The following is a 22,071-nucleotide window of genomic DNA, read 5'->3' as shown; positions in this document are numbered from 1 at the left end:
ACCTATATGCAAATATGTAAGCATTCAGAAGTCAAGGGGATGTTGAACTCTGCCTGGGTATCTGTTTTGTGTATATTCCTGAGAAGAAGAGCTACTATTCAGCCTTGCTGGTGGGCAGAGTCTGGCTGTCTGCTGACACCCTTCCCTGCCTCTGGCTCCACTCGGATCAGCGTAGTGCCAGTTCCCAGAATCCTGTGAGCCTTGCTTCACCTGTCTGTGATGACACACCACCTCTAACCAAGCTCCTCTCAAGTGACCTGCTACCCTGGTTTTCCACCTGTTGCTCATTACTGTAATCTCTGGACCTGGTGTGGGCTTCTATGCATGTGCACACTGGCAGCTCATTCCAGACCCGCCTCTCAATCCCCTGCACCTGTCTGACACCCGGAGATATCTTGTTTGGGGATAACTTGACACGGCCTCATCCTGTTTTTGAGTCAAGTTAGTTTTGAGCAGGCCTTTTTTTAAAAATGATAGACTAAACCCCAATTCATTTCTGTGTCCTTAAAGTGTAAATACAATGTGATTAAAAGAAAAAACAATTTGCCTTTAGGACACAGATATATTGATGAGTACATATATTTTTTATTCTGTCCAGTTGGTATTGAAGTGTGTTTGTGTATGTGTGTTTTATACATTCATAAGATAGCTCCACAGTTAAGAGGGCCTGCTTGCTGCTGCAGAGGGCCCAGGATGGGTTCCCAGCATGCACATGGCAGCTCACAAAAGTCTGTAACTCCACTCCCGGGGATCTGACCTCTTTCGGCCTCTGCAGCTATTACACACATGTGGTGCTCAGCCATACATGCAGGCAAAAATACCCATATACATAAAATAAAAATAGTGTAAAATTTTTTAAATGAATATAGCTGTTAGATTTGAGGCATCCACATGTCTGCCAACTGGGAAGTTACTTTTTTGAAATGGGTACAATGTAAAACAAGAACAAAACAACTCAGATCGTTATGGACCTATAAATTGCCCAATTGTACAGAATTCCTTGTCAGTTTCAGTTGTTAAAAGTTCTCAATCTGTGGGTCATGACCCCCAACCCTTTCACAGGAATTACCTAAGACCACCAGAAAACACAGATATTGACATTATGATTCATATCAGCAGCAAAATTACTGTTATGAAGTAGCAATGAAAATAACTTTATGGTTGGGGGTCACCACAACATGAGGAACTGTATTAAGGGTCACAGCATTAGGAAAGTTGAGAACACCTGATCTAGATAAACAGGGGTGATATAGCAGGAAAAGTATCTTTTGTAATTCAATTTTAATTCAGTAGGCCATGAAGGGTTACTGAACAGATCAGTGAAATTATCAGAGGTATGAATAAGGGGCATAAATATGACAACAAACTACGGAATTTACAAAGTAAACAATGTGGTTTGGTTAGGACCAAAGATATTTTGGAAGAAGCCTCAAACAATAGAGAGGATAATGAACTAGGTATCTGAAGACAAAGGCTGGCACTGACCATGGGATGGAATCTAATTACATAGATTAGCACAGACAATACCCAGGAGCATCTGTTTTGAGAATGGGTTTAGTGTTCATGTGGATGTACTAAATCCAAGCTGGTCATTTACCTGATGGTCTCAGGGTAATACAGCAGGATGTGGTGGAAAACGTGGCCTCCTGTGACACAAGGCTAGGCTTTTGGGAGTCTGTAAAAGGTCAATAATAGTACCTCATCCAAAGAGCTGTCACAAAACGAGTGAACTCCTGCAAATGTCTTGGAAAACATCCTGGGGCTTGCTATTGGTTCAATAAGGTTATTTAAAAGCAAGTAAAACCCAAATAGTCTATTTTATACATAGATTCTTACCCTCATTTGAGTATATTCTTTAAAATTACATAATTTCTGATTTAATAGAGCAGGGCATCGGTAATAATAATCATCCTACTGTCCATTGTCTTTATGAGCAGACTACACTCAGATGAAACTCTGTTTGTGAGAGTCCAGTGAGTAAAATGCACCATCTCAGCCATGGAAACTCAGATGTTATAAATACTCTGTAGCAGTCGAATGCTCTCTCTGGAAAGTACTTGGAGAGTACTATGTCAAGTACTATATTTAATATTTAAAATATCAATTGTTCATCAGAAATTCCCACGGAATGGAATAAGTAAATAACAAATGGAAGTTAATAATCATCTCCAAATTTAACTTGTGCAAGCAGAAGTTATGTGAAACTATGATAGGTTTGTGAAAACAATTCATAGATATTTCATACAATTTGTTATAATAAATCAGTAAGGTAGAAAATTTATTCATTTTTAATAATTATGAGATACTTATATTATTTCAAAAATTTTTAAATGATATCTTTATTAATTAAAAACTAAAATTGCATGCAATTGTCATACAAACAATGTTCCGGGATACATGTACACTGTGGAAAGTTTAAATATAATTAATTACCAAATACTTTTGTGGTGCTAATAACAAATATCCACTCACTGTATTTTTCTTTTTTTCTATGTAATATTCTTTTTTATTTTATTTTTCTTTATTAAGAAATTTTCTACTCACTCCTCATGTTATCCACAGACCCCCCCCTTTTCCCTCCTCCCACCCCCGAGTCCGCACATACCCCATAATGAGGTCTCCCATGGGGAGTCAGCAGAGCCCAGCTCACGGAGCCTAGGCAGGTCCAAGCCCCTTCCCACTGCACCAAGGCTGTGCAAGATGTCACACCACAGGCACCGGATTCCCAGAAGCCTGCCCATGCATCACAGACAGATCCTGATCCCCCTGCCTGGCTGTCTCCCAAACAGTTCGAGCCAAACAACAGTCTTCCATGTCCAGAGGGCCTAGTCCACTCCCATGGGGGCTCCACAGCCACCAGGCCACAGTTCATGGGCTTCCACTAGTGTGGCCAGTCATCTCTGCACTTTCTCCCATCATGATCTCAATGTCCCTCACCTGCAATATCTCTCCTCTCTCTCATCAATTGGATTCCCGGAACTCATTGGATACATTATTATTATCTAGAGTCACGATGCTATTCTCCTAAATCTAATTATGCACCTTTGGAAGAAATCTTTCCCTCTTCCATTATCCCATAAAGCACCTCATCCTTTCAGAACCTCCTTCCCACTCTTTCTTCTCTGAGTTTGACCCTGGATAAGTGAGCTTGTGCTTATGCACATTAGGAAATATTGAAATTCAAAAGAAACCCTTAAAGAATAAACTTCTTTATTGTATCATATAATCCAGCAGGTCTGACAATGTAGCCAACTATGCTCCAAAAAAAAAAAAAATTGGAGACCCTTGTATATTCCCCGGATTACATCCTATGCATTCTCTTAATCCCTACTCCTCCCTTACAGTGGAAGCTATAACTTTTCCCATGTTATGTCTGTATTAGGATGGCACATTCATAAATACATAGGGCTTATTGTATCTTAAGTTGCTATATAAGTGACAAAATGTAAACATCTTTCAAATATTTCATCATTATTCTGCTCCTTTAATCTAGTTTATTGTATTTATTTACACAATTGACATGAAGTAAAATGCACTAATTGTGTGCCCATCGTTTAACACATTTTGCACGTGGATCTGCCTATGCAAAACATCACTCCATCCAAGAAAAAAAAAAAGTTTTCCTCATCCTTCAAATTTTGTTGTTTGCCCATTTATTCTCCACATCACCCCACTCACAGAACCATTTATTTTTCTATAGATTAGTTTGACCTGTTCCAAAACAGCATACAAAACGTATGTAAGTACTCTTATTTATTTATTTTTGTTCCCTTGGAATGTTTTTGGAAATTCTCTATTCTTGAAGGTATAAACAATTCATTAGTATTTTAATGCCATTACATTTCATTGCCCAAATAAACCACAATTTGTCTATTCCCAGTGATGAGCAATCGACTTCTTCATTTTTAGCAATTATAAATAGAGCTACCAGGATCAATTACCCAGGTCCTTTCCTGTAAGTATATTTTAACTTCCCTTAGATCAAAGATAGGACTTAGGGTTATGTGTATGTTTTTATTCCTGTCGGTCTCAGAGAGGTTCTTGAACCTGTAAATATATATATTTTCTTAATATTTGGGGCATGTTTGGACATTATTTTTTTTTCAAATATATTTTCTGACTTGCCTCTGAATTCTGTAATTCTGATTATAGTTGTGTTATGCTGTTTGGCATGAGGTCTAAGTTAACTGAGGACCTCTGACTTTTCCAAACTTTTGTTTGTTCATTTTGATTTTTGATTTATTTTTTTTGTCCATGACTCTGAGTTTACTACGCCTTCTGCAATGTGTAATGTACTCTTAATTTCATAAATTCTGACACTGACTATTATGGTTTTCATCATTAAAGCTTTTTTTCCTTTCTCCTATCTCCTTTTTCTTTTTCTTCTTCTCTCCTCCTCCACCTCCTCTTCCTCTTTCTCCTCCATGTGTGTATGTGTGTCTTTCTCCTCTGTGTGTGTGTGTGTGTGTGTGTGTGTGTGTGTGTGTGTGTACGTATGTGTGTGCGCACGTGCCCCCACGGCTGATTTTAGGCAGTATCGTCTTTTTGTGACAACTAGTACAGAGCTATCCACTGCAGCCCGGAGGGGTCACCCACTGGTACTCAAGTGAAGGCAAAGACTGCCTCTCCTGTAAGAATCCATCCATATCCAATATTCAGTGTTGCGCGATATTAATTCAAGATGTGTTGCATTCATGTATGCTGTGGAATATTTGTTTAACGACGTAAAGATGTGTTGCATTCTTTTTATGTTGCATTTGTTTAACTATGTGAAGCTGTATTACTTTGCCTGTCTAAAAATCTTGATTGGTCTAAGAAAGAGCTGAACAGCCAATAGCTAGGCAGGAGAGGGGTGGGTGGGGCTGCCAGGCAGAGAGAATAAATAGAAGCAGAAAAAGAAAAGAGAGAGGAGCAAGAAAATGAGGAGAGGAGAATGCCAGGGGTCCAGCCACTCAGTCAGACATGGAATAAGAAGGAAAGAAAAGATATACAGAAATAGAGAAGGGTAAAAGCCCAGAGGCAAAAAGTAGATGGGATAATTTAAGAAAAGCTGGCTTGAAATAAGCCAAGATAAGGCTGGGTGTTCATAAGTAATAATAAGTCTCCATGTGATTATTTGGGAGCTGAGTGGAGGCCCAACCCCCCACCCCCAAGGGACAAAGAGAAAAGAGTTAAAAAAGGAAAAAACCCAACAACTACAATTTAGTAGGAAGTGGTAGGGCCCCATTAGTTGGTCTACCCAAATCCAGGAGTGCCTCTTAACAGGCCCAATGTGGTGCAGGGCCAAGTGTAGGCAACCAACCACACCTGCTACAAGATCGTGATTACAATGGCCGTGTCATACTCTTGTCTATAAGGAGGAAGTGGATATGATAGGAGACTTAAGGAGAGGAGCGGTAAGAGTAATGAGAATTCACTCTATACACATATAAATTGACACAGAACAAATTGAATCAATAAAAAAGAAAGTAACTGCACAAAAAGAGTTTCTTTATATATTTTTTTGTATTTTCCAGTAACTGTTATGTTCACTCACATTTAAACAGCTATATCAAAATATTTTTATTTCTCTTAATTATACATCTCTTTGTTGGTTAGCATTATCAACTTTGCAGGATCTAAAATCACCTAGAAACAAGCTTCTGGCCACTGTCTTAGTCAGTGTTGTACCCCTGTGAAGAGACACCATGACCACGGCAACTGTTATAAAGGAAAGCATTTAATTGGGGTGGTGTGCTTACAGTTCAGAGGCTTAGTCTATTATCATCACGGTGGGGCATGGCAGCATGCAGGCAGACATGGTGCTGAAGAGGTAGCTGAGAGTTCTACATCTGGATCCACAAGCAGCTGGAAGTGACCGAACTATTGGGCCTAGCTTGAGCTTTTGAGACCTCATACCTCCCCACCCACAGTAACCCACTTCCTCCAACAGAGCCACACCTACTCCAGCAAGGCCACACCTCCTAATAGTGCCACTCCCTGAGCCTATAAGGGGCCGGCCATCTTCTTTCAAACCGCTACAGCCATACTTTTGAGAGATTGTCTTAAGTTCATTGAGATGGGAAGATTAGCCCCAAAAGTGGGCATTATCATCCTCTGAACTTGGGCCCTGGACTGAATACAAAAGAGAAAGCCAGCTGAGCACCAACATTCACCATTCTTTGCTTTCTGTGGATGGAATGTGACCCTCTGGCTTCTCCAGTTCTTAATTAAGTGCCATGACTTAAGCCACTGAGATGGACTGGACCCTCAAAATGTGAGCCAAAGTAAGCTCTTTCTCCCTAAAGTTGTGTGTTAGGGTATTTTATCACAGCAAGAGAAGTTCCTAATACAGCATCTGAGCTTTAAGGCTTATTTTTATTATTTTTATGTATGTGTATTCATGCTTGCCTGTCTGTAGATGCATGCACATGAATGCAGGTGTCTACAAAGGCCTGAGACATTGGGTTTCTGGAGCTGAAGTTCCAAAGTGTTGTGAGTCTCCTGATAATGGGTTCTAGGAATCAAACTCAGGTCCTCTGCAAGACAAGCAAGCATTGTTATTAAGAAAGCTCAGCCATATAAGCAGGCCTACAGCATCTGTTTTATTAATGTGTCATGATTCTGGTTATGGGTCACATGCATTTTCATATGTTCAGTAATTCATAGTTAGATGTTGTGTGTTGTGAATTTGAAAGTGTGTTTCATTGGCATCTCAATTTAAACAGGATTGAGCGGTTTTTCAGTGTAATGTGTTTTGATATTTCAAACCTTATAGTTTTGTTGGATAAGTCTAGTTTACTGGAGTCTCTGAAGATTTTGATTCAAGCCTCAGGTAATTTCTACTCTTTAATTTAAGAAACAATCTTGGAATTTTGAATTTAGAAAGCAACTATAATACTTCACAATTAATTTAGAAGAAACTGATATATTTCCAATATAATCTTGTCCCCTAGGATGTGGTATGATTTTTCATTAACATGGATGTTATATTTTATCACCAGAGTAATCCATTTTCTCAAAAAATATGACTCATGATCACAATTATCCTTGTATTACTTTATTGTGATTAGCAGAAAGTCTCTAATTAGCTAATTGGAAATTGGGATGCAGCATAATTATGGTTTTCCTATCAAGGATATTTCACATCATTCAAAGCATTCCATCTACGTGACTTAAAGAGATACTTGTACAGGGCAATAAGATTTTTTCAGCTGTGAGAGAAACTGAGTTTTAAATTTAACAATCGCTCTTATTTGGGAATTAAAGCATAGCAATTAATATTTTATTACCTTTAACTATTGCATAGGACCTGGGAACATTTAAATGATTTTGTAAGGATTAAGTAGAACAATAATATTAATATTGTAAAAAGTCCTATGAACCATCCAAATGACTTTTCAATCTACAAATAACTTCAGTGAATATGAAACTAAATAAAAATAGGATGTGTCTTTATAAACATAAACTTATTAATAGAGGACAATAATATACTTTGAGACTTTCTACTACATTAGTTTTATTTTCAAAGGACAATATTCAGGCATTATTCAACATGTCAAGTTGAATCATCTAAAATGAAAATCTTCTCAACTTGTTTTCCTAAACACATTTTATGTAGTGTATTTGTCTATGTATCAATTTAAACCCAAACATTCCATTAGCATGTTTTTGACTTCTCATTTATAAAGCTATCCATGGTCTTATTTAGCAGAAATTAATATCTCAGATAATATCTTTTCTTTGTTCTGTACATATGAAACATACAAACAAATATGAAACCACTATCATAAATTTCAATGCAATCCTTAAATGGGATATTTAGCTTTATTGATTACATTTGCAGTTTCTATTAATGGATAATTTTCCTGGTTATGAGTCACAAACTTTTCACATGTTCAGCATTTTGTAGTTCTACACTAGATATTGTCAATGTGACATTGCTAAACTTTTTCTTGGCTTATTAATTAAAACAAATGTTGAAATTTTTATTTTGTTCACTATAACATTATTTTTATATTATACTCAAAGCCATTATGGGTAGAAGACCATTCTAACCTCATAAAGTTATATTACTTTTCAAATCATTTTCATGTGTGTAGTCATCAGTGTTTCTTAGACTATCTTCAGTAGTACCTTTACTAGACTGGAAGCTCTGTCCGTTTTCATGAAATCATTTATCCTGAAATATTATTTATTCTAAGAAGACAAGCTGTTTTGCTGAGGTTATGCTTAATAACTTTCAATTTTCAAATATTACTATCATTCAGTAGAGTAATTCAAATCATTTTGTGTTCCAATTCTCTTAAAAATATTTACTATGAATTTTCTGATAGACCTTGTAAATAGGCTTAGTTATCCCCCAGTGACTGCATGGGTTTATAGACTATTCGGCTGAACATAAATTCCATTTTAAAATTCAAGTGTTTGGTATAGCGTGTGGAGTATGATTCACTCTTGTAGAGGTCAAAGTTTAATTAGTGTTTTCGCCAAAGACTTACGCACATTTCCTACAAAGCAACAGAAAAAAACGTATGCATTTAAGTGCTGCATGAAAGAAGATCCACTACCTCCAGCTGTTCGGGTCTCTGGCGAGCTAGTCAGAGAGGCTCCAGTTACATTTGGTTCCTACGGAACACATGTTGCTCATTTATTGTACATGTGCTGCAATGAACTTGGACAAATTGGATCCAAAAAGCTACAGGTGTTCTTCATTTTAATTCACACTTAGTAGCCAGCCGTAGAACTTAAATATGCATGGGTCCTTTCCTAATCTAGTTAGGAGACCATTTATCTATCATTAGTGTGTGAGTTTCTATCCCCCTTTGGTTAAGGTTTCTTGATATGTCACTATGCTCTGCATATTTAACAACTTACATATTGTTTTCTGGTAAAGAACTCAAGTCCTTTTGAAAAATTGTCTTCATTAGTTTCTGGTAGATCTAAAGTTGTTGGGACCCCAATGCCTTCTATAAATTAATTATTATTTAGCATATAATTTGATATCAGACAGTGATATACTTGGAGTATAAAGTGCACAAGTGGTTTTCAAGGCTATCCTGTCTTTACTGAAGCAGCTTTTTTTTATTTTAAAATAATTTATAGGTGACAATTAAAAAAATGATATTGTTCATTTGCATTTTGGACATTTACATGGAAATATACAGGGCAACCCTGAAAAACTATTCCCCATGCATGAAATTTGCAGATATTAGAGACAATGATCTGCCTTTGATCAAACTCTATTTTTCTCTTTATTGTCATTTACTATATTAAAAAGTAAATCCAATCAGTACTTTCCAGAGACTATTTTCTGTCTTTCATGAACACAAAAACTGTTGGCTGCCATCCATTTTCAATAAGAGTGTTTAACTAACACTTGAACCTCTCAGACTTCTCATCTATTGTTATTGTTGTTTTTTGTTCTCTCAATAGCATAAACATGTTGATTGGAGTTGTAGATGGTATTTGTTTATATTTCCTTCCCATAAAAAATGGTATGCAAATTTCCCACTTTTCCTGAAACTGCTTTTAAGAATAAACAATTTAATTTCTTGGCGAGTGCATTCCATATGAATATTAATTTTTGAGGATACCTTTGGAAATAATCTTATATGAATCATATATAACATATAAATTATAATTATGTTATACTAATATAGAAAAGGTTTTATATGAATATGTATTACATATGATATAATTAATATATTTATTGATATTGTAATATATATAAAGCAGCTAATTAATATTCAAGTCAGGCTTCAAGTAATTCAGTTCCTTAATATTCACTTTTATTAGCCATCACATTTTCTATACATATAATTCAGCAAAAATAAGCACAATACTTAGTTCCTATCTTAGAAGTAGAATAATGAATACTATTTCTTTATTATGACTCTGACTGTGAAAAAACAATTTCATATAGTTCAATTAAGTACATTATTACTCAGAAAAAAGGAGTTAAAGTGGTTTTATTTAAAAAAAAAATCTTATTTGCTTCCACTTTGTTCATTTCTTTAAATTCTACCATTTACTCTCTTGTATAATCGGCCCCGGGGAATGAAGTAAAGGCAATCCAATGTCATCTACACAGAATTTCTGTTGGCACCACAGCAGCATGTCACTCATCAGTTTACAAGCTTGCAACACACTATATGGTTTTATTGCCATTTTTATACATTTCTATTCAGAAACTCTTTAAAACTGTTAGTGTTGAGTGTAAACCTAGTGGGCAAATATTCTGACTCACTTGATTCTCTGTGTATTTCAAATCAAAAGAGGGGCACAACCTGTGCCTGGTGGTATGTGAATGTAGGCAGGCCAGAAAGATTCTCTATAACTTCATATGTGAACTTGCACTTTGAAATTTTCCTTTCATTTTTTGCAAACTGAAGATCACAGTACAATTTAAATAGCCTTAAGTTTTCTCAGAGTGCTACTGTGTGCTGAATAAAAGCTGAACGATCATTGCAGTGTCAGGGGGTTACTGTTCAGCTGTTCAGGATCATGAGATGATATCTCAACACTCATAAAACAGAGGATTCAAAACACAGGGGCGTGCATGGAAGTACGGATCATTATGACAGTCTTGGAAGTCATCCACAAGAAACATCAGAGCCCTGGAGGCCAAAATAACACTACCAAATTAACATTTACAGCTTTTGTTCAAAACGAAATCCAATACACAGGGAAAATGCACACTGAAACACTTAACGCTGATATAATAATAATTTTATATTTGGCTTATTCCAAAAAGTATTGAGGACCTCAAATAACTTGCATGATGTATTTCCTTAAACATTTTAAATACATAATATTTAATTCTATACAAAACAAATAACTATCTTATACGAGCATGTCCTACAACTGTCAAAAAAAAAAAAAAAAAAAAAAAGTGAAACCAGTTAGTGAGGCAGAGCATGGGAAGCATGACGTTTTCCTTTGCCCAGTTCAATTCAGAAGCAAGAGGGGTAATTTTGGCTCCTGGGATCTGAAAATTCTATCTTCCAGTTGTGATCTTTGGTCCAAATTTTACATGGTAGTTTCTTCCCACTCAAGCTCAACATCACCTAGAGAAGATAGTAAGATACCAAAGACTATTGAAGTTAACAGTTTAAAAGGTTTTAATCCTTTTTTTTTTAATTTTTGAGGTTATAATATTTTTAATATTTTTGAGGTTAAATATTTACATCATTTTCTTTTTCTCTATCCTCCCTCTTTATCCTCTCCCCCATTAATTGTTGCTGAATTTTTAATGACAAAGTGTGATCAAGGCAGGAAGGCTAGATAATAGAGAAATGAAATACATGATACCAGTACTACGGTAGCTTCTAAGGCATTTTGAAATTATAGTTATTATGACATTAATAGTCCTGACATAAGATAGTAAGCTAGTGAACGGGGTGTGCATTGTGTCTGCTTACCTTCCATGGCATCCAAAGAGTCCATCTTCTGGAGTGTGGAGTAGTTAACAAAGCAGACGGGTTGATGGTTTCCTTTATTTGATAAAAGATCCAGAATGCACTGGTGTAAGAAGATATACTGTGCCTGGGCAACAAAGGAAAGAAGTTTCAACAAGAGGCAGAGTGGGGATTTTTCTTATAAAGAGGGTTATTTTGTTACTGTGAAAGACAGCCTGAACCTGACAAGTGTGAATTATCTAAGATAGAAACAGAATATGCTGTAGTTTATAAATGATTTTCTCCCATTTCCATCATAAGATTTACTAAACTCTCAAGGCTTCTTACTGGTTTAATAGGCTGTTTTATAAAACATTTGCCATTAAGTGACAAGTATTAATGTATTCTTTCTTGCTGTATGAAAAGCAGTAAATATTACTGAATCTATATGTGAGCTTCCTTTTTTATGTAAGACATAATTCAGTAATTCCTACTTTTTTAAAGATAACCCTCTTGGAAAAACACAGATGCTGTATTTATGTGTGAAATTTATGAGTGAGCACTTTCATATAACAAGTAGCATTTTTAAAAAATATTTAGCAATTTTGCTAATCACTGGGACATGTGGCTAGCCCAGTGTCAAAGACCTGTTCTCAATTTGCAAATGTAAGTTAGTTGCTATTGAAGTATCTTAACATGTAAATTCTGGGCAAAGACTTCTAATGTTCCATTGCATGTAGATTGATCTAGGACCATCTGCATTTTTAATGCTAATGTCAACCTCTTTCGCTTGCTGAAAAGTTTCTTCAGACTATGAAAATGTATATTTTAGACCATCTTTTTTCATGACTATGGAACACACCTGGATTTAAAGGAATATCACTGAATGTTTAATTTAAACTTATGTATGTAATTGATTTTAAGAAAATTCTTAAGAATGGCTATTTTAAGTGATTATATTTATACATATTAGTATAATGCTTTTAAACCCCTTTGGGAAATTTCCAATTGAAATTGTCTTCTAGGATAGCTTGTCACTATTAGCAATACTTATTTCTTTTTGGGCTCTAAAACCTTTCCAGTAATGCTTCATCACTGGAACGTCATCTCCATGAGAACAGAACTCTTTGATATTTGGTGCTAAATTCCAGTTGGCAATAACAGTGCCTGGCACACAGCAATTGCAAAATACGCATTTGTTTACTTCATCTCATTTAATTTTCACAACTACCCAATCTTTACCATTTAAGGGAAGATGTAATTTAGACAGCTCACAAAAGTCATTAGAGATCAAGTTTTGTATTCAAGTTTTGTACTCACAGATGATCAAGTTACAGCATTTGAGTTTGTTAAGACATGAAGTTGTAGTCAGGAAATAACAATTCTGCTGAAATTTCCAATATGTTCCTTGTCACAATAACTATGTTTTCCTCAAGCTCCCAGCATGCAGTGAATAACATTGTTAATAGAAATCAATGTTTTCAAAAGAATTTACACTTAGAAATTTTGGTATCTTTCAAAAGCACATTTGAACTTGAAGTCACATTTGATATTTGAGACTTTGGACTGTTGGGACCTCCTCCTCTCTCTGGAAAGAATGAGGAGTGGAAAACTCTGCCAGGAGAGCAAGCCAAGCTGGGTAAGAACCTTCTGTGGGCTCCAAGAGCCTTCTGGCATCAAAAGTTATTGCCAAGCAGGCTGTGGGATGTCATAAAAACTGTGGTTTCTCCCTTAGACAGCCACACTACCTTAAGAATTTGTTTCTTTTTCCAATGCTTAATTCCCTGGTCCCAGAAATCATAAAACTTGTGCTGGGAGATTTAAAGGACATAACATACATAAAATATGTAGCAAACGGATAATTAGTTATTGTCTTCTACCACATTGAGTTTATGCCAGCTAGCTTCCAGGAGAACCCAGGACAGGACCAAGACTAATCCAGATCAACCTTTAATCAAAGCATCAATAGAATTCCAGGATGTAATAATACTTCAGAACCTTCTCTCAGAATGGCTATTTGGATCTCTCTCCTATTGATGATCTGTGTCTCTTGGGTGTCTTTCGGCGCCTGGATGATGCTGGGCTTCCTGACTTCCCACTTGTGCTGTTACTATAGTATATGCTGAGACAGGAACATCCCTCATAGAAACTGAAATCACTCCCCAGTGCAACAGAAGAAAATAAGCCATAACTCTTCAGAAAGACAACACTGCTTTATAAGGACTGGAACCAGGATATAGTCAATTTTCCTGTTTTTTATTATAGAGAACATCTAGATAGAGCATAATGTCAGGGAACTAAGAGATGAAAGAGCTTCAGAGCACTTGTTTTTCTGCAAAGGGGATGCAGGGAAATCTTACAGGGTGCGTACACCATCCTGGACATGATACTTGGTGCTTTAGACATTTGCTTTATTTAACACAGTTAACACGCTTGTGTAAATGATCGAGTTCACTAAAGAAAAATAGCTCAAAGTCTCAGAGCCCAAAATCGACGCACCTCAATTCTGAACTCAGTTCTGACTTTGAAACCTTGAACATGCCATTCCCCTATCCAACCTGAAAGATTTTGCTCCAGCTGGCTAATATATATGCTACAAGAAGTTTATAACATATAACATATATCAAGTACTAAGCTGAGCATATTTATTAATTGGTGTTCTTGAACACACTCTTTTTTTTTAAGTTTTTTGAGACAGGGTTTTTCTGTGCAGCTTTATAAAGGTCACTTCTACAAAGTTGAAAAGCCTAGCAAGTGATTCAACTTTTATTACTTGAAGATAGACTCTGGACTCTAGGAAACAGTCAGCTCCACTCTGCCTTAGACAGGAGAGCCAACCACTAATACTGTGAATGCTATTGGAAGCCAGCATGTATCCTTAAGAATTTGAGAAGAAAATGTTAGCTTTCCTATTATCCTTATTTCTATTTTTAACTAAAATTAAGAAGGAAATTGAATTTTTATAATGGCTAAGAGTTAGATTGATATTGGGGTCCTTCTAAGACCCCAGGATAAGGAGCAGCCATCTAATTTGCAGAGCCTACTACAGAATACAGATGTAGTCTTTTATCATGCTAACATGGACGGGGGACAGGCTCAGAAGGCCCCACCACTAGTTCAAGAGCTACAGACAGTCAATGGCTGCAGAGGCAGCAAGAGCCAGTTTTCTTTAGGATTGCCAGAGTTTAAACCCTAAACCCAATCCCATGTACATACAGCCAAACTACTTGGACTCAGTAGTGTGTGTGTGTGTGTGTGTGTGTGTGTGTGTGTGTGTGTGTGTGTGTGTGTGAATAATAACTATAGAAAAAAAGGACATAAATTTAAGAGGAGGATATGGCAGTGGGAATTTTGTATCTTAAAATTTGTAATAATGGTGACTTTAAACTTGTCAAAAGTTTCTTATCAAAAATAATTAAATGAGTGATATAAAAATTAAACCAAATGCAGGGTGCTTTTGAGTCTGGGGATCTGTAGACTACTGAGGTTGTATGTCCATAAAGGTTGCCCTTGTCACATGTCATATTCCATTTCTGAAGCAGCTTGTGGGAAGAGTGATACTTCACCCACTTGTTCCTGTCAGCTCATGAAGGAATGGACGTGGACATGATCTAGTTTTAACTAACTAATCCTTTCAGAATTGGAGTGTCTGTGAAAGATTCCTACAAAGACACCAGATTAAAATTCTACATGCAAGCTTCAGTGAACGAGAAGAAATTGTTAAGCTTAGTAATCTTCATGCTTCTTAAAGTAAAATTGCATCAGATCAAAAGATTGTAAGATAACAGCATCATTAACAATGATGCTACAATAAGACATGACAAAAACTTATCACTCCTTTTAAAAAAACCTTATTTTATTTGGTATATATATGTAATTGGCCTGACTGAATGTCTGCACAGCAAGGGTGTACAGTGCTTGTGGAAGCCAGAAGAAGGCGTTGACTCCTCTGGGACTAGAGCTGCAAAAGATTATGGGTGCTTGGAACTGAGTCGCTGTCTTCTGATAAAGTAGAGCCAGTACTACCTAGATTGTACTTGGTTTCCTGGCCCCTGATCTACCAATTTTACCAATAAGAATTATATTAGGACTGTACAAGACAATATATGTAAAGGATCTGATATGTGCTTTATTAACAAAGAAAAATTATATATAATCAAAAGTAATAAATAAAAATTCCCAGCTATTTAGCTAATAACATGCTGCAATAATCACTAATACTAATATGCAACAGACATAAATTTAGACAAATTAAATGCACAGCAATTCATTAAAGTCAACATTTTAGTCAGTTTTTTTCCAACTACAGCTTTTAGCACATTTTAAAGAGATTGCTTTTAATTTATTTTCTACACTTTTCAAAGTTGTTAAATATTAAATGCTAATCTGTGTTGTAAATTGCTTTCTACATGCCGACAAGTAACAATTAATTTGAATGAACAGTCAGTGGTGGTACTCAGTCATATCTTTAGTTTTCCCATAATCTGCACTGGCTCTCCCCACCCCTGCCTCACCCCTGCCCCACCCCCACCCTGCTCAGCATTTATAATACAGGAAAACAGGTTATCACAATGCAGGCTGCTTCAGGAAGCTGCTCCCATGTAGCAATTCTAGAGCTGACAACCACAAATGGAGGGTGAGCTCAGATATCTTACCAGGTTCTGCACCATGCACATTCTTTCACTCCTTAATTCAGCCACTAGTCCATAGATGTCCACAAAGTCATGGTCATTTATATGTTGGGTTAAGTGGTCCAGAGCAATGAAAACTCCCGTTCTTCCAACCCCAGCACTGCAAGAAGGATGAAATTACAGGGACAGTTTTCAGCAAAGGCTAAGTCGTGTTGAGGGTGATGTTGATGGTGAAGTACGGTACAGCCACATTTTGAGTTTCTTTGTTCTAGCTGGAGATAGTTTTTATTTTTTTAAATTTGGAGATTCTCTAGATATTGATTTTTTTTTATCAAAACTGTGTTTAGGCATAGAAAGATGCTTTGCCCTATTACTTTTTAATCAGAAAAACACACACACACATGCCAAGTGATGAGCTATCATTTTTAATTAATTTAGGGGCCTCTGAGAAGTATCACCCAGCCAATAGACTAAAAAAGTAAATCCTGTACTGGTTGAGATTTAACTTTGCTTGGTGACACCTTAACTCTGCACTTATCTTACCTCTGCCATTTAGACTTTTAGAAAAGATACATTCTGGTTTATCATAACCAATACAATGCTTGGAAATTGTAAGCTGAAGTGAACCTAAATCCACCTTCTATAAGAAAACAAAACACGACCATGATCCTAACAAGACCCCATCGGATCGAAGAGCATTGCAAGCACATACTGGACTCTGCAGACGTCTTCCTCACCTGCAATGTACAACCATGGGGGTAGTGTCATGTGCTCTGCTTGTTCTCACCAACTTCACGAAGTGAATCAGAGGGGTGGTGTTTTCAGGAACCCCATGCTCAGGCCAACCAGTAAAGTTACATTGTCGGACAGTCATGCAATCTCCATGCTAGTCAAGGTGGAAGATGAAAAGTGGTAACATTAGAAAGACATGCTGGGCAAAGTGGACTGAAGTCTTAGCTTTCACAGGTGACTTTATCAAGATGACCCTCGACTAAACAGAACAAATTCTGCTTATATAATTTCTAATGAGATCTTTTACTGTTACAACTAACATCATGAAGGCCACCAATGGAGCTCAGTGGCAGAGTTTTTGCTTAGCATACAGAAGACTGGGTTCAATGCCCAGCACAAAACAAAAGAAGGAAAAGGAAAATTGTGTGCTATCATGAATAGTATCAGTAAAAAAAATAGATCTTCAAATAGATCTGAAGGTAAATAATAAAATATATTGACATTCTACAGATCTTAGATTTTGAAACCATTTGATAGGAAACAAGGTATTTAAATTTATTATCTATATAAAACAAGGGCATTGAGTGTGTAGTATGGCAGAAAGGGAAAAGACCTTACATAAAGAGGCAGTTAAATAATAATAGAGTGGTAGCCAATACTGCCTCTTCTGTGTTCTGGATTTAATAGAAAATGCAAGGGCTGGAGAGACAGCTGCCATGAGAACACGAGAACCAGCTTTCAGATCCCCAGCACCCACATGAATAGCCATGCACGATGATACATGTCTGTAAACCCCAATGCTGGAGGGGGGAGGCAGGGTCAAAGACAAGTGGACCATTGAAACTCATTGGCCACCCCAGCCTAAACAATATACTGAGCCTGAACCTAGATGCTTCAGGTTTAGTGTGAGTCTCTGTCGGGGAATGCAAAGGTGGCAGGCAATCAAATAAAGATTTCCAACATTGATCACTGGCTTCCACATGCAGGTGTGTACCCACATGTACAGGTGAACCTGTGCACACACCACATAAGAATTTGTACATAAATACATGAACCACACATGACACACACACACATACACATCAAGTCTTTAGAACTCAGGGATGAATGGTGTTGAAAACTGTTATCTTAAATAGTATAGTTTCTTCACATAAAATAAACCCAGTGTTTGCTGTGTGATATTTTGATCCCATTCTGACAATAAAGTTTGCTTTGAATCAGAGGACAGAGCCAGCTACTAGCTGTCCGAAATTAACCGTAGAGGATTTGGAGGAGTGAGGACAGATAGAGAGATGGGAAGTAGTAGGGCAGGGATTAGAGCGCATCTTGGCCCTTTTGGATGGAGGAATAAAAGAGATAGGCAGTCACTGGTTGCTTCTCCACTGCTTCTCTGATCATTCAGGTTCTTACCCCAATATCTGACTCCCGAGTTTTTATTGAGAAAGAATAATTAGATAAAACCATCAAGTGCTCTAGTAATTTTTTCCTCCTCCTATTTATTTTTCAACTCATGAGTTTGATGCTAATTGGTTGATATAGACTGTAATCACACGATTTGGAATGTGACAGTTACAACAGTTGCATACATACCTCAGTGCATGTATCAAAACATTTACAAAACAGTGGGAAAGCATGGTTAAGTAGATAGCTATACGTACAAGGGATAATTCTGGTATTCATTTCATTTTGCATATTTAAGTTAGTCATATTTTATACCCTATCCATTTCCCTCTTTTTTAAATTTTATTTTACCCTTTCGATTTTCAGATCCCTGATGGTCCAATCAATCTGAATGTCCTCCATAAGTTTTGTAATCACTATGTCTCCAAAGACTGTCACAGGCTTGTTGTCCTCTGGCCAATATTGATGGCATCTGATCTGCATCCAGAGAAAATCAGCAGTCATGATCCAGCATAATGCTGCTCTTTAAAACTATCAAAGTCTTTAATGATCATACACAGCACTAGCTGGAACATTCACAAATATTAATATGATTTATAAAGCATCACATTGTAGGGGATATTTCATATATAACTCACCCGTCCTTTCTCAAAACACTGTGTGAGCATTACTAGTGTTTTCGATCTGGTTTCCCATACCATTCTCCAAAAATCTCCAACTGTTCCTGGTAATGGGCCTTGGGTAGCAATAAACTCATTTGGACATAAGTATCCCTAGAAGGATGCAATTCCACACATAGCATTAGTATTTATATTGAAGCAGCATATTTTTACTTCTGATCAATACCAGAAATATGTTAGTTGTGAAATGACGTGATTATTTAAATTGTCTACTTTTGAATGGTAAATAATCTTAGATACTCCGAATTTCCAATATCAACTAGAAACCTCACAGTCCAATGTAGTGTAAGAAATTTGATAATAGGGGATACATAATAAATGTATATTGGGCATGTAGTAAACATATGAACCAAAGAAAGAAGAGGAAGACTTAAAGATAAAGGAATTTGTATAGAAAATCAGGGATTCAAATTGTGTGTATTGAATGTGAACTATTAGCTGTTCACATTGAAGTGTTATACAACTAGGCATATGCATTTGGAACAAAGGAAGAATCTCTAAGTAGAAAGATAATTTGATTTAAAGTCATCAGATCACAAGGAACATGAATTTATGAGAAGAGAGTAAATTCAAGGATTGTGATCTAGATCATTACAAGGCTTGCAGGTCAAGCTGATGAGAGACAATCAGTGTGATATAGATGAAAGAATCGGAACTTCTGACATATCCAATGAAAGAGTGAAGGTGCTGACATTTGATTCAAGTTTCCCGAGTAGTTAGCCAGTGATCTCATAAGAAGCAGTTTTTGTGTCAAGCTTTCTTGGCATCAAAGCATCATTTGAACAATCTGAATAATAGATAAGGAAGAAGAAGAATGAGGAGGAGAAGAAGAATGGGATGTGAGCACACATACTTCTATAAGGAACTTTAATGTGAGTGGAGCACAGTACCACAAGGAAAAGATGGGTGTGTTCGTGTAGGAATGCAATCCCAGCACTTGAGGTGTAGAGTCAGGAGGATCCAGAGTTCAAGATCAGCCTCAGTTACACAGGGAGTTCCAGGACCTCCTGAAGTTCAAGAAACCTTGTCTCACAAAAGGGATGGGAAGGAAGGCTGGAGAGGTGTCCCAACAAGTTAAGAGAACTTTTAACTTTCCCAAAGGGCCAGATTTTGTTCCTAACACCCACATCAGGTTGCTCACAAGCATCTGTAATCCTAGCTCGAGGGTATTTTATACCTTTTCTGGCTACCATGGGCAGCTTCCTACCCCACACCAACTCAGGTATACATATAAATATATATGGACATATACACATACACATAAAATTTAAAAACCTTTAACAAAAGAAGAAAGCTACAATAGGAAGAACATGGTGGAAGAACTTAGAAATCTCTGTGAGTTCAAGGCCAGCCTGGTCTACAGAGTGAGATCCAGGATGGCACCAAAACTACACAGAGATACCATGTCTCAAAAACAAAAAACAAAAACAAAAAAAACCAAGTAATCTCTAATGCAATATTATGATATTTATTTTTGTAAGATGAGGGAAACCACAATTATGTTTGCTTAGTTTCTCAAAGAATAACACTAATGGGACAGAGGAGAGAAAGAAAATCCCAAGCCTATGTTATTAGAGAGGAGGAATTGGCTAATTAGAGACCCGGACAGTTTGTCTTGGCCACAGAAGAAAGAGTGCATGAGTCTATGGGTGCAGATAAAGATGACCAGGAGTTCTTTTCACTGTATCCATTGTATCAGTAAGAAAGTACAGCCACAAGACATAGGTGGACATATGGGACAGGCCTTGGAACTGGGAGAAAGAATAAAATAATATAGAGAGCTGGAACTCAAATGGTTAGGGGATTATGACATGATTAACAATATCTGGTTAGGTGTAGAAATTGTGGGAGTTGCCAACCAATGATTGGTCCATCCTGAGACCCATACCATGAGAGGAGCCCACTCCTGACTGCCTGGAGGGCCAGGACCCAGATAACTCAGAGACCTAAGATAGAACCAAACATGACAGACAATAAAAAAAAGTCAATGAAATGACTCCTAATTATATTCTGCTATACTCATTGATTGTTGCCTAGCCCAGTTATCATCAGAGCAGCAGCATCCAGCAACTGATGGAGACAAATATAGAGACCCACAGCCAAACACTAGGCAGATTTCAGGGAATCCTGTGGAAGAGGACGAGGCAGGATTGTGGAAGCCAGAGGGGTCAAGGACACCACAAGAAAACCCTCAGAATCAAATAACCTGGGCTTATAGGGGCTCACAGAGACTGAACCATGAACCAGGGAGCCTGCATGGGGCTGACCTAGGCCCTCTGCATATATGTTACTGTTGTGTAGCTTGGTCTTCTTGTGGGACTCCTAACAGTGGGAACAAGGGGCTGTCTCTGACTCTGTTCCCTGCTTTTGGAACCCTACCTTCCTACTGGGTTGCCTTGTCCAGCCTTAATAAAAGTGGTGGTGCCTAGTCTCACTGCAACCTGATATGTCATGGCTGTCTGATGTATATGGGAGACCTGCCCTTTTCTGAAGAGAAAGGAAGAGGAGTGGGTGGGGTAGGGGGTTGGGAGTTGTGGGGAAGCAGGGGAGAGGTTGGGCAGAGGGACTGGAAGCAGAGGAGGGAGGGAGAGAGGGAGGGAGGGAGGGAGGGGAAGTGATCAGTCAGGAAAAAATAAATTAATTTTAAAAATTCTGGTTAGTGAACCTGAGTTTAAATTGGCACACATTGGTGTGGTCATGAGTATTTCTCCAATCGTATCTAGTGGAACAGAGAATTCTTCGAGTTTTCTATGAACAAGATAGGATCGTCATCAAGGCTACAGACTCAGAGGAAAAAAAAATCATTGAAGAAAGAGAAAAATGAAACAAATCAAAAAAATGGACTATGAAACATAAACTTTGGAAGAAGGTGAAGTACCGATTGGAATGGGAGAGACCAAAATTTTGATAAGATTTACGGGCTACAGGTTACAGCAGAGAGGAAGAATTATCAAAATTCGGTGATTTGGGGAAGATTGTAGAGAGGCTGCACTAGATGGTGATGAGGTCTGTGCTGTGAGCCACCTGGTGACGCCAAGCAGAGGGCAGGTTACCGGAAGAGATTGAGAAAATGATGACCATGACAATGAATCCACATTCTAAGTGGATTTTGACATCACCAAGAGTTAGGAGTGAGGTGGTGTTAAGAGCAGTAGCGATCCTGGAGCTAATTCTAAGAAGGTTTGCGATAGTGGTTAAAACAAAAAGAGACATAGTGTGTCCTGTGCTTGATACTGTGAACTCAAGCTG

At 37.3% G+C, this 22,071-nt stretch overlaps 1 protein-coding gene and 1 long non-coding RNA gene across 5 annotated transcripts in view; one reads left to right on the top strand and one right to left on the bottom strand.

Annotated features, from left to right (window-relative positions):
• The window catches only part of LOC119086196, a 57,939-nt gene that overhangs the window by 12,188 nt on the left and 23,680 nt on the right, over positions 1 to 22,071 (top strand). The gene's annotated exons all lie outside the window — the stretch shown is intronic.
• Positions 9,790 to 22,071, bottom strand: part of Ptprq (protein tyrosine phosphatase receptor type Q) — a 188,215-nt gene continuing 175,933 nt past the window's right edge. The window contains exons 40-45 of the mRNA XM_028873029.2: positions 18,781 to 18,915; positions 18,494 to 18,619; positions 16,747 to 16,895; positions 16,034 to 16,169; positions 11,403 to 11,526; positions 9,790 to 11,048 (exon numbers count right to left, since the gene is read on the bottom strand). Coding sequence (XP_028728862.1) covers positions 11,011 to 11,048; positions 11,403 to 11,526; positions 16,034 to 16,169; positions 16,747 to 16,895; positions 18,494 to 18,619; positions 18,781 to 18,915 — 708 coding nt within the window. The 3' untranslated portion in view covers positions 9,790 to 11,010. The remainder of the gene's footprint in view (positions 11,049 to 11,402; positions 11,527 to 16,033; positions 16,170 to 16,746; positions 16,896 to 18,493; positions 18,620 to 18,780; positions 18,916 to 22,071) is intronic.

This window comes from Peromyscus leucopus, chromosome 18, assembly GCF_004664715.2.
Source record: "Peromyscus leucopus breed LL Stock chromosome 18, UCI_PerLeu_2.1, whole genome shotgun sequence".
Taxonomy (NCBI): Eukaryota; Metazoa; Chordata; class Mammalia; order Rodentia; family Cricetidae; genus Peromyscus; species Peromyscus leucopus.
The sequence above is the reverse complement of the archived record's forward strand: the minus strand, read 5'-3'. Positions and strand labels throughout refer to the sequence as shown.